The following is a 13,069-nucleotide window of genomic DNA, read 5'->3' on the forward strand; positions in this document are numbered from 1 at the left end:
CGGGGACAGCACAGGTGCTTTAGACTATTCCTCTGTCCTCCCCACAGGATCTGATATAAAAGCCCTAGCGGTTCCGGGGCGGGCCCTCGGAAGGCTTGGGACCTGATGGTAAGAGATGGGAGGGGATGCAGGGGGATTAGGGCCTTCCTGGAAGTCCTTGGATGGTTCTCAAGTCCCCAACCTCCAAGTCCCCAAGCTGGTCCTGCTGGCAGGGCCCAGACCTTTACCGTATGTAGGGCACGTTGGCAGAGATGTGGAAACTGGCACCGGATCAGATTCATCCTCTGTTCGAGGGATGGGGACACTGGCCCTGGTGCTTCGACCTGGGGGAGAAGACAAGGGGTGCTGTTCAGTAGGGTTCTCAGCTATCAAGACTGGACCCAGCGTGCAGAGGACACAATGCATTTTTACTTATTAAAATAAATGAGTTGAAAACACATGGGACTGGGAATCAGAATAAAATAATAACAGCAGTAAACACTGACTGAGTGTGGCCTCTATGCTAGGAACTCTCAACACGGACCCTATTCTGGGGACACAGGAGGGAACCACCAGGCAAGGTCCCTACCTGCATCCTAATGATGGGAGCCAGTTTAGACCAGTCAACAGGTCATTAGGTCTAGCAAGCAGTACCAGGAATACAGTCACATCCCTGTGGCACAACATTGCTATGATTCTCATTCTACAGACGAGAAAACCAAGATTTAGAGGTCAGAGAACTGGTGGCAGGACTTGGAACTGGTCACTGACAGATCCCAATCTCTTCCAGGCTCAGGGTTGGTTTTGCCCTTCCAAGCTGTGTGACGGTGACTAATTGTCACTGAACCTTGTTGTCAAACGGCGTGGGGGGTGGGGGGTGGAGGGGGCGCGTCTGTAAAATGTGGATAAAATGACCAATCCTTGGGATGAGACACAGTCTACGAAAAGGCTCACTGTTTTATTGCTGGCTCACTAGCACCTCTGGATCACCCTCTGAGCTTGACAGAGAGCTGGGAGGCTCCTCTTCCAGGTGACAGGGTTTTGTTTAAGGCCTGGAGGCTCGCCACCCCTCTCCCTCCGCCCCTAGTCTCCATCGTTCAGGCGGTGGTGGGTGTGTCCACAGAAGAAGGAAAAGGGCTCCTCCAGGTGCTTCCAATAGCTGGTGAGATGTGCCCTTAGGAAAGGTACAAGGCCAAGATTCTGCCAATCCCACTGGTGAGACCTGGTCCTGAATTTGGCGCAGGGGTGGGCGGGTGAAAGGACAAAGGATTGAGTGCCCAGGTCTGCCACCGCAGGGCTGCTGTGTGGCCGTGAGGCGCATGTTCTGCCTCTGTGAATGACGATGGGTTGTAAAGGCTCAAATAAACATAAAGGCCTGAGCAGAGCTAGCAGGCCCTTCATAGTCGCCCCAAACCATGCTGTGGCCAGAAACTTGAGCCATGGGCTAGCCCCACTAGATGGTGGAGGCATCTTCCCACCGGCCTCTGCTTCCTTCCTCCCCAGAGGATGCTTTGACCCTGCCCTGCCAACCTCGCTTCTGCCCTGGTTCCCCACCAGCCAGCCCATGAACCCCTGGGTGCGGGGAGCAGGTGCCTGGAGGCCTGGGGATTCCGGTCATCACCTCCTGGAGCTTGTCTGGCAGGGCTGCCTTGCCTATGTTCTGCAGCTTACTCAGCATGCGCTTCACGGTTGGGTCCTGGGCCCTGGCGCTCTTTAACAGACAGGCCCGGGTGCCAAAGTACAGCATGTGCTGGGAGCTCTCCTCCTGGTGCAGCTGGGAGGAGGGTCACCGTATTTGTCATGGGAAGTGAGGGGAGGGAGTAAGGGCCCCGCTTTGAATTCCAGGGCCACAACCCCCCAACCTCCTCCCAGGGCCCGCTTTAAGAGTTCAGAATCATTGAAGATTTGGTAAGAGGGAGAAGAGAGAAAGTCTGGGTTTCTAAAAGCAAGTAGGAAATAGTTACAAGAGGAAAGCAGTGAGAGATTCTTGTCCAGAGAGTGTGTAGTGTCACCAAGGGCATGGAGACTTGGGACTTCTCTCTTTCCTGTAGCTCTGGACAGGGGGCAGAAGGTGTAGCTCCCCCTACACACACACACACACACACACACACACACACACCTCCCGAGGCCCCTGAGCAGAGCAAGGGGAGAAGGAGCTGGGATGCAAGTGCTATCCCATCTCTTCTTGATTTTTCTTGGTGATGCTGGTGACATACTGCAGGTGGCCTCCATGAACTGGTTCTACACAGTCTGGGCTGTATGCTCATACAACTGAGGAATGACTTTGCCACGGTCTCATTGTAGAGCTTGTCTGCAGAGAAGGAAGTGGGCATTAAACTGTCCTGGGAGCGGCCTGCCCCTGCTGCTCTCCTTGTCCGATCCCATGCACCACCTGAGCTCTGTTCTCCCTCGCTCCATGGCAAGTAGGGAAGGTCCAGGGCAAGTCCATCTGTGTCCACGATAAGAGAACAGCAAAGCTGGGTGGAGCTATAAGTCAGTCATGATCTGGCTCCATACTGTGACATCAGGGGCTAAAGGGTCAGCCAGGGAATGTCCGAGCTGGAAAGCCCCACCCACCTTCTGGTTTAACTGTCTTCATTTTACAGGTAAGGAGGCTGAGATCCACATGGTGAACATAGGACCTAGTTCACACGCTAGTGAGTGACAGAGCCAAGAGGAGAATCAGGGCTCTTTTTTTTTTCTTTAAGAGAGGAAGGCAGGAGGGCGGGCAGGAAGAGTGAGAGCGAGAGATAGAGATAGAGATAGAGATAGAGATAGAGATAGAGATAGAGATAGAGATAGATAAATAGATAGATAGATAGAGAGAAACATCTATCGGTTGCCTCCCATCTATTGGTTGCCTCTCGCATATGCCCTGCCAGGGATTGAACCTGCAGTCTGGGCATTCACCTTGACTTGGAATTGAACCTGCCACCTTTTGGGGTACAGCATGACACTGCAACCAACTGAGCCACACCACCCAGGGCTACGATTCCTTCTCCAGAGTCACTTTCCTCCACACCCAGACTCCCTCCTCCTATGTCCCATCCATTCACCCTCCTCAGCCCAGTGCACCCACAGCCTCACACCCCTTCACACAAGTTGACATTATTACCAGAGAAACTGACCAAACAGCCCTCCAGTTATGACCTGTTATAGTAAAAATTTAAAACATAACAGAAAAATCCGTGGCACTTCTGGTTAAACTGACTAAACTTTCAGGGAACTCTCTCCTCCTGCTTCAGTGATTCATAAAACGTAGTATTTTTTTTGTTAACTATAGTCACCATGTGTACATTATTACATCCCCGGACTTATAACCAGAAGTTTAGGCCTTTTGACCACCTTCACTCATTTCACCCACCCTCCCAGCTTCCACTTCTGGCAACTACCAATTTGTTCTCTTTATAAGTTTTTTTTTTTTTTATCCCACATATAAGTGAAATCATACAGTATTTGTCTTTCTCTGACTTCATTTAGCACAATGCCCTCAAAGTCCATCCACGCTGTTGTATATGTAGTCACATTTTCATAGTCCATTCATCTGTCAAGTATGGGGTTTGGGAGGGGGTGGGGAGAAACTGTCAAGCAACCATAACCACCTTTGACCCACGCAGGTAAAGAAAAGGCTGGTCACCCCGGAGCCGATGCCTGGCAGGCTCAGCACGGGGAAGGGCTCAGACTTGAGCCACCAGGAGTCTGAATGCTGGAATGACCTGTCTTCCTGCTGTCAACACCTCCTCTTCTGCCACCTTCCGGGCAGACTGGGCCTCCTCCCCATCACCCAAGGAGGCAGCAACAGGAAGTCTGAACAATTTAAATATTTCAAAAGGCCTGGTGGGTAAGGCTGGCCAGGCTTGACCACAATGTTATGTTTCTTTGCCCTCATTCTGCAGCTCAGACCTTTGGGTGTTGAATGCTAGTGCCCTCACCCTGCCCACACACTCTCACAGGCAGTGTGAGCCTCTGCAGTTCAGGGAGACAGGAAAGGGGATGATGTGACAATGACCTCTGCCTGGAAGACAAAGGGCTTTCAAAACATCAGGCTGGGGCGGGGGTAATTAAGTCTATTGATGGAGAGGCTTGGAACTATTTAGAGAATATGTTTATAAATTCCATTTCCCTAAGTAATTATAAACTTCCACCCTCTTGCATATCCCAAATACCTCAACTCCACATCCTGCCCCATGGAACAGGGCTGTACAAACACGTCTACGTGCAACACACACACACACAGATACACGCAGATATATGCACACACAAGTATTGATACAAGCACACACATGGCAGCCGAAGATGGGGGAGCAAAAAGAATACTGGGGGACAGGTATTAGGGGTTGGATCTGGCAGGGGTCAAGGCGTCCACAAAGCTGGGAAGAGGCTCAGGGCAGAGGGTCTTGAAAGAGGGGGCCAGGCTGGCTGTGGAAGCCCATGGCCCTGGAAACTGACCCACTTCCACTTGGCTAGATTCCAGGTTTGGCATTTACATATTTGAAAAATACATCTGGTCCTGTTAGTGGGGGAAAAGGATTCACAACTAAGTACAGTGTGATCCCATTCAAACTCTGGGCTGAGAAAAACGGGCTGGAAAGATATACACCAACATGTCAACAGTGCTTATCTCTTGGTATCAACATAAAGGGTTTTTATTTCTTTAAAGTCTGGATTTTACAAATTTTCTACAGTAAACATAGATAAAAGCTATGAAAATGTGTCCCTCAAAATGACACTCCCTCAGATCCATATCAGCCTTCTGACGGGAGGCTCAGGGTGAGGGCGTGCGCTGGGGCCACAGGCAGGGGCAGCTCCTGGCAGTTAATTGCTGGGTGGGCTCTGGTTCCTGCCCTGCGCCAGCATTTAGGGCCCTCCTCCAGCGGGGGCAAAGGGACTTGGCCGTGGGCCCCACGGGCAATACTCAAGCGGCTCCGTCCACTTACATACTGGTAAGTGGACATGGAGCTGGTGCGGGTAGGAGCTGGAGGTGGCCATGGGTCCAGTTCTGTGCCCTCAATGAGTCAGGAACATGCAAAGCACCTTCCCCCAGGGAAGCCTCCCTGCTGGGGACCTGACCATTTATGGGAACAGCTGGGGTAGGACTCCCAAAGCACATGGAAATGTGAGGTGGGAAGGCCAGAATGCCTGCTTCCCAGAGTCCTCCTGGGTTGGTGCCCTGGCCAGGCAGGGGCTGACTGCCAAGGCAGGACACTGGCTGATTGCCTGGGCTGGAGGGAAGGCAGGCGTGGGCGCTGCGGGGTGGTGCCCAGGCCAGAGCTCTGGGGCATTTTCCCAGGCTCTTCTTGGAGGAGGATGAGGACACCCATTGAAGTGACCCGTTTGACTGCCAGGAGGTGGGAGAGCATCCCTGACCCTGTTCCTGACTTCCCAGCGAGGGACACAGACTCAGATGGGAGGGCAGGACCTTTAATTGTATTCACAGAGAGACTGGGAGGGGGTTCCTTGTTAGATGGCCTGGTGCCCAGGGACGGGGGGATGGGGGCGGGGGTTGCAGTGGCTCTGGCTCTGAAGGACGGATTCCCAGCACAGGACTAGAGGCAGGAGGGGAGGAGGGTCAGGGCAGGAGGAGGAGGGAGGGCGGGGTGAGCAGTGAGAGGAGCCGGGGTATGGGGCCCCTATCCCAGTGTCTCAGTGGCGGATGCTCCCAGCTGGCCCGCTCAGCCCCTCATCTCAGGAATGTCTCAGCTCCACCTCGGAGCCGAACTGGGGCCCGCGGTGGGGCCGGTGCACGGTGTGGTGGCGGATGCTGAAGAGCCGCTGGGTGAGGCCCAAGGTGGCCACCAACAGGGCGACGCCCAGGAAGAGCAGCACCCACTGGCCCACACGGGCCTGCTGCTCCTCTAGGTTCAGGCCCAGGAAGTTGACTCGGCCATTGCCCAGGTACGAGCCTTCTGTGCGAGCTGAGCAGAAGCAAGGAAAGCAGGGAGGTGGGCAGGGCAGAGGGCAGGGCAGGGTGGCGGGCAGGGGCTGGGCAGGGGGCATTGCGGCCGGCTTCCCTAGGCTTCTCTAGGCAGGGGCTGGGGTGGGGCCACCGGGGCAGAGGAGGGGGTGCTGGTACCGGAGTCCGGAGTCCAGTTGTACTGAGGCCAGCCCAGCTGCTCCGCGTGCCTCCCGTTCTCGGTGAGGAGCCAGTCCAGCAGCGGCTTGAAGTAGTTCATGATGGCCGAGGCCGACATGTTGGGCTGGCCCGTGATCAGCTTCATGGCTTCGGGCCATGGCTTACTGTAGCCCAGCTTCATGGCGTCCCTGGGCAGCACCAGCGAAGGGACACTGAGTCAGAGGACCGGTGGGGAGGCTCACTGCCCCTCCTGCCTCAGCCTAGCCTCCCTCTCCCCCCCTCAACACGGGGCTGGGCGAGGGGTGGCCTGGGCCCAGGAGGCTCTGGTTCCCTCCGGGGGAGGGCTCGTCACCACTCATAGGCTCCACCTGGGAGTTCCCAGCCCAAGCACCAAACAGCAGGTGTTCCCAGAAGAGTCCCACGGGCTCCTCGAGGCTGAGGGGTCAGAGGGCAGAGAACAGCCACAGGAAGCCCAGGGCAGACTCACGCCAGGCGCTTCCCTGCCTCCTTGGACTGGTAGATGTCACACTGGTGCAGGGGGCCCTTGTGGCCAGCCGCCTGACACAGTGCCTCATGGAACTGGAACTGGATGATGAAGCCCACGAAATACCTGGAGGGGAGGGAGGCGTGGCTGGGGGAGGAGCCTGTGCCACAGCCCCTGATACCCCAGCCTCCCACTGCAGCCCCTGATACCCAGCCTCCCACTGCAGCCCCTGATACCCAGCCTCCCACCTCAGCCCCTGCTCCCCACGCCTCCCCCCTCAGCCCCTGATACACCTCAGCCCCTGATCCCCCAGCCTCCCACTGCAGCCCCTGATACCCCCCAGCCTCACTGCAGCCAGGGTGTCAGGGTGAACCCAGCCTGGCCTCCAGGCCCCCTTCACTCATGGGTGAGGAGGGTCAGGGCAGGCTGCTGTAGACAGTGAGGTCTCTGTCCCTGGGGTATGTGCAAGCAGAGGCCAGGTGCTGCCCAAAGGGTCACGTCTGTCTGGCAGGGCTCTGAGCAGGGCAGCCAGCCCATGATCTCCTTGATCCCAAAGCAGCAGGGAGTCCCTGGTTTAAACCAGCTGGTCAAGGCTGGACAACCTCTAAGTCCGCAGGGATTCTGAATGTCCCAAACAAACAACACAGGCCTCCCACTTTGAATGCGGGGCACAAGCCATGTGCCACTGACTTTCCTAAAAGTGCTTTGCCAAAGCTGCTGGTCAGAATTGGGAATGAGTCTCCTTCGCCCAGCCCTGCCTGGAGAATTATCTGTGCTAAGCTCGGAAGCGAACCACGTGGGCCTGGCTTCTGTGTGAAAGTGAATGCCAGCTTGGAAGTCTGGAAACCAGCGGAGAAGGCGGGTGGAAGCCCTCCCTACGGGTCATCCTGGCACCCTGTCGAGGTCAGGCCTGTTCCCAGGTGTCCTTGAATCTCCTCGGTCCCTGCCCACTGCTGCTCTCTGGAGCATCTGAGCAGGCTCTTGCCCTTGCTGGACCCTGGGAGACACAATTCACTTCACACTTAATTAGACCTTGACTCTGTGCTGACGTCATGCTGGCTGCTGGGGCGGAAAGGCGGCCACAGTGGGCCCTCCGTCAGTGGGCTTCCAGGGACCATCGGAGGCAGGTCTGGAGGAGGCACAGCCCTCCTGGGGCAGCCCTCACAGCCCTCTGCGCCTTGCCTCATGGTGGCCTGTGCTACCTGCAGTCCAGGGCACCTGGAACTCCACCCGAGGCCTCCCCAGACCCCTGCCGCCCAAGAGGACTCCAGATCCTGCAGTTACCCATTTAGCCCGTATGCAGCGAGGGGAAAGGGCTGCACCGGACACCTTCGTGCTGCTGCAGCAGACTTGTTGCGCCAGTGGGTTTACACATGGCACGTCAGAGGGCAATTTAATAATGTTGGGTTATGGCCATCATTTCCCAAGCCTGCTCTGTATTCGACAGTATGTTCGGAAGTTCACTTTTGCCACAATCCTGTGAAATCCCATTTCACAGGTGAGGAAATGATGTAGACACCGAGGAACATACTTAAGGAAAAAAAAAAAGAGTGGGGACAAGATTTGAACCCAGTTCTGTCTGACTCCAAGCCCAGGACTCCATACCTCTACCGACACAGCCTCCCAATCTAACTGGGTCTCTACTCCTAGTTTTAGTGTATAGAAGGTCTTCCAGGAACAACTCACATTATATCACAGGCAACATGTTCACTATATAAAGTAAAGGAATCACAATCTTGTCAAGAACAAAACCAGAGGAGCAGTGCTGAGGGCATGATCTAGCCATGGATCACAGTTAATAATGCTAACTACCCAGCCCAGGTCTTGTAACCATCAACCAGTTATAGTATTTCTGTTTTCAACTGTGTGCAGGGTAGAAGCTCTCAACATATAAAAAAAGTGAAACAACGGTCAGCCCTGGTTGCAGGTGAGTGGCTCAGGCACACTGTCCAGTGCAGGCAGGTCTCCCAGGTCGCCCTGACCTCACGTGGCAGCGAGAGCAGTCTGGACACTGAGCGGCCTCCTCCCCTTCCCTTGTTACCTGATGTAAGGCACACTTGAAGGAATGTGGAACTTGGCCCCTGGGTCAAAGTCGCCTTGAGACCTGGTCACTGGCGGACAGAGGCCCTGGTACTTCAGCCTGTCAAGGTGGAAGACAGATTGGAGAAAGGGTATGGGGGAGAATCAAGTCAGGGAGGGTTGGCATTTTTGACTTGAAGGATGGTCTCTGCACCTGGGGCTGTCCTGGGCATTGCAGACTCCAGCGTGCACTGTCTCTGTGCACAATCACCCCTACGTATCCCATCACTTAAACACAAAGACCCAGGTGCACATGTACACACACAAATGCACACTTAGATGCTATATACAGAGACACACAGGAACACACAGACATCCATGGAGACGTCCCCAACCCACACCCCCACAGGAATGTTCTAGAACCTGAGGCTCCACCACTCCTGGTTGTAGTTCTCCTTGGTGATGCCTCCATCAAACACCCTCCAGCGCCACTGGTCAATAAGGTAGCTGAAGGGGATAAAGGCGACCTTGTCGAGTGCTATCTTCATCAGAAAGTTGATATCTTGCTCTGCCAAGGAAAGGGATTCCAAATCAGATCCTCACCTGCCTCCTGCCATGTCCTAGCAGCTCGGCTGTGATGGGTGTGCAAAGCGTGGCTAGGGAAGGAGTGAGCTGTACCTATCTGGCTCCTGTGACCTGCCTCTTGGCATGGTCTGTGGGTTCCATCCTCGTGTCTTATCCTGCTGGGGGCCTTCTTTTTCCCCATTGCTCTGTCCCGGCCTCTGCCTATGGGCCATTAAGTCCCCTCTCCCCTCTGCCTTTCAAGTTCACTGCCCCTTCCTGGTCCCTCAGCCCACCAGGATCTCCTGTTCTTCTCTTACCGTAGCTGCCACCATCGCTATTCATCAGGTTGATGCTGTGTAGGTGCTTGGGGGTAGACACGGAGAGGGCCAGCACATCCCCAATGGCTTCGTGAAAGCCAGGGTTGGCACCCTCCCGGAAGGTCACAGGCAAGTGCTTGTACTGCATGAAATACTGTATGTGGCCCATTTCATGGTGGGCCACCACCAGGTCCTCCATGCTCACAGTGGTACACTGCTTGATCCTGGGAACATGGGGATGGGGAGAGGGTGTGAAAGGGGACGGCAAGGAGCCCTGAGGCAAAGGGACCTGCTGTTCTTATTGCAAACAGACCCCCACCACTGCTGTAAGCAGGGAACACAGCATTATGGGAAAGAAAACCAAGAGGAGATCTGGAGTGAATATGAGGAAGAGGGAATCTGGGGGTTGGAAGCCCCTAGAGTATAGTCACTCAGGACATTCCTCCGCCTCCAACTTTTGTGAATAACTCCAGCCCACATGGCCATGGTGCTTTCTGACTGTGCAAAGTAGTTGCTCTAGAGGCATTGGGACACTCCTTTATGGTCAGTGTAGGACTTTCTAGAATGTGGTTTCTGTGATTTCTCATGCACATGTTTTTGCTCTCCCTAAAGGAAACACAAGTGTCTAAGCTGTTCTGGATCTCATGTACCCAACACCAGCAAACATATTTACGACTTTTTATGGCCAGGACTGAAATGACATCTGCAGCGCCGTCCAAGCCAGAGGTTCCACCTTTCTCCACCTTTCCTCATTCTCTTTTGAGAGCCAATGAAATTCTCCCTTGGATCTAAGCAGAGCCTTTCAGGTCAGTTTTTTTTTCTGCCTTTCTATTGGGAAGAGGAAGAGCCACCCAGCATCTTGGTGACAATGGGGCTTGCATTTGTCCATCACTGAAGAGCACTTCCACCTCTTCCCATGCTAGCTTGGGCTTCCTCACAGTATGGCAGTCAGGCAGTGGACACTTTTCTCATAAGAGACACTTCATCTGCTGCCACAGATCATTTTTGCCACTTTCCCTCCCAAGGAGTGGGGTCTTCTTTCCCTTCTCTTCAATCTAGGTTGGCCTTGCTTTAGCTAATAGAATCTGTACTTGCTTTGGACTTAAGCGTTAAAAGACCTGGCTGTTTCTGCTTTTGCTTTGGGGGATGCCAGCTACCAGGTAAGAAATTCTACTGCCTGACTGCCATACTGTGAGGAAGCCCAAGCTAGCATGGAGAGAGAAAGCACCCACCAGCCCCCAGCTGTCCAGTCATCCCGACCCAGGGACTCAATGTGTGAGTAAAAAAGCCAGCTTGAACATTCCAGCCCCAGCAAGTGCCACATGGAGAAAAACTGAGGAACCAAACCAATAGCTAAAACCAAGGCCACAGGCAGATGGTCTCACTGAGCCACTCCAGCCATCTCCAGCCATCAGAGCTACCCTAGCTGAGGTCTCCATCACTGAAGAGCGGGGACAAACCATTTCCACTGTGTTGCCTGACCGATGAAATCATGAGAATAATCAAATTGTTGTTTTATACCGCTAAGTGTTGACGTGGTTTGTTATATAGCAACAGATAATTGAAACATCCTCTGATGAAGACAGCTTCTGAGCCTCAGTGAAGGTGGATCTGTGCAAAGTCACCCATGTCCTCATGTGTCTCCCTGTGTCAAGGCACATGCACCCAAGGAGAGGGCTATCTGTATGCAGGGGCTCCCTAGAGTGAGGGAAGGCTGGGCAGCTCACCCCCAGGACTGGGATCTTGGGTGCTGACAGCTAACCAGGCTGGCAGAGCTGGCTGGCATGTGAAAAGACCCTCACAGCCAGAAGCCAGTGGCCAAGCTGAGGCCAGGGCCCATACTCTGGACCTTCCATCTCAACTCTGGCCTCTGCACCTGTTTCTGCTCGCTCTGGCCGAGAGGGCACACAGTGGAGCCTTTACTTGGCTCCTCCCCTCGCCTATGGACTCAGGGTGAAGTTCCTTGGACGCACCTGAAGTCGTTGCCATTGAAGAAGTCCCAGGCGGAGGCATGGCACACCACCTCCCGCCCGTCGGTTGGCTTCTCCAGCATCGATTTGTTCCAGAAGTCGGGGGGCACGGGCAGCAGTCCCAAGGAGATGAAGAAATTGTTTGCTTCCTCAAACATCCTTCTGGGTGTCCATCCCTGCAAACCGAGGGAGCTCTGCCCAAACTGGGGACAGACTGTGTGCCCCAGCGGGGGAGGGTGCTGGGTGAGGGCCAAGCCGAAGGACCAGGCTCAAAGGGCCCATCCCCCAGGGCAGGGCCTTCCCGCCCCTGTGCCCTGGGCCCCTCCGGGGGAGCAAGAGTGTCCAGAGAGGACAGGTGCAAACCTGCTTTATCATGGCCTCCGTGACATCCATCTTGGGGGCTGAAGGGAAGGGAACCACCAAATCATAGATGTTGGACCAGGTCTGTGCCCACATGTTCCCTGGAGACGGGTAGGGGAAGAGACAGGAGAGATAGATATTACTTCTTAGGCTCAGCACCATCATGCAGGGAGAGGGAAGCAGATCCCAGTCTTGCTGATCGTAATGTATCTCTTCAGTTCCTGCTGTTTGCAAATTGTGCCGGGTATCTGACATTCATTATCTTCAGTCCAGCCCACTTTCCTGGCTCATGAGTGAGATCCTTGTGGCCATCAAGGAGTCAAGGTGGTCCTTTGACCAGTGAAGACCAGTGTCACTAGCAACTGTGTACAAATGCAGAAGTTTTGGAACATCTACGCGCACGTGGCCACCACTTACTGAAAGTCAAGTCCCATGGCTCCTAAGTGAAGGGGCTAGGGCTTAAAGGCAGGCAGGCAGGCTGCACTCCTGGCCAGCCACTACTACATCCCCTCCACATTGCCTGAGGTTGGCTCATGTGGTCCCACCCGCCTTCAGGAGAGGTTGATGCCTTTGCCCTTAGGACACGAGAGGACTGGAGACAAGGAAGATATTCAGAATGCATGGAAAGGTCCAGAATCGTTCACAGACTAAAGAGATTAAGCTTGTGCTGACATGAGGTGGAGTTTGAAGTACAAAGTAATGAGTGTCTTCCACTGCCTACTCTGTGTGGTAAGGGCATTGAATTTCCAAGCCCTGAAGAGAGGGTCTGACAGTTGAGGTGGATCTACACTCCCAGTGTTCTCTGGTCTCCTAACTCCCTGAGACTGAACGCTGTGTCTGCCTTCGCCTCCCTGCCACTACTTTCTCCACCTGCCAGAGCACCTGACCTATCAAGGCTGTGCTTACACGCCACCCCTTGGACAGGCCTCAGCTCCCCCCATAGCCCCTTCCTCACCCTCTGTATCATGCTGCCTTGAGCTGTGATGGGTAATGTGGGCTCCCTGTGGCAAGATCATGAATTGCCCCCCTCCCCCCCGTCCCATTCATGGGACTTGCACCATGTGTATCTGTAGCAAATATGATACCAAAGGCAAGCAGGTGCTCTTCTCCCCAGTGCCACCCCCACCCACTCAGCCTTGGCAACGTTTCCTCCAGGCTCAATCCTTTTGCTCTCCCAGCCTGCAGTGCCCGCTGCAGACCTTCCCCTGCCTGCCCTCCGCTCCCTGGCCAGCTCTGGCCCCACCTTCCCTCACACTGGCCCTGTCTTGTCTCCTCCTAAAGGCCCAGCGCCTGCCCGTACCCA

At 54.6% G+C, this 13,069-nt stretch overlaps 1 protein-coding gene across 2 annotated transcripts in view; it reads right to left on the reverse strand.

Annotated features, from left to right (window-relative positions):
• Window positions 1–4,601: 4,601 nt before the first annotated feature.
• Window positions 4,602–13,069, reverse strand: part of ACE (angiotensin I converting enzyme) — a 19,548-nt gene continuing 11,080 nt past the window's right edge. For both annotated transcript variants that reach the window (XM_006776727.2, XM_006776728.2), the window contains 8 exons: window positions 11,770–11,917; window positions 11,410–11,582; window positions 9,437–9,660; window positions 8,979–9,123; window positions 8,578–8,676; window positions 6,540–6,662; window positions 6,053–6,240; window positions 4,602–5,894 (listed from right to left, as the gene is read on the reverse strand). In XM_006776727.2, coding sequence (XP_006776790.1) covers window positions 5,665–5,894; window positions 6,053–6,240; window positions 6,540–6,662; window positions 8,578–8,676; window positions 8,979–9,123; window positions 9,437–9,660; window positions 11,410–11,582; window positions 11,770–11,917 — 1,330 coding nt within the window. In that variant the 3' untranslated portion in view covers window positions 4,602–5,664. The remainder of the gene's footprint in view (window positions 5,895–6,052; window positions 6,241–6,539; window positions 6,663–8,577; window positions 8,677–8,978; window positions 9,124–9,436; window positions 9,661–11,409; window positions 11,583–11,769; window positions 11,918–13,069) is intronic.

The sequence above is a fragment of the Myotis davidii genome, unplaced genomic scaffold (assembly GCF_000327345.1).
Source record: "Myotis davidii unplaced genomic scaffold, ASM32734v1 scaffold69, whole genome shotgun sequence".
Lineage (NCBI taxonomy): Eukaryota > Metazoa > Chordata > Mammalia > Chiroptera > Vespertilionidae > Myotis > Myotis davidii.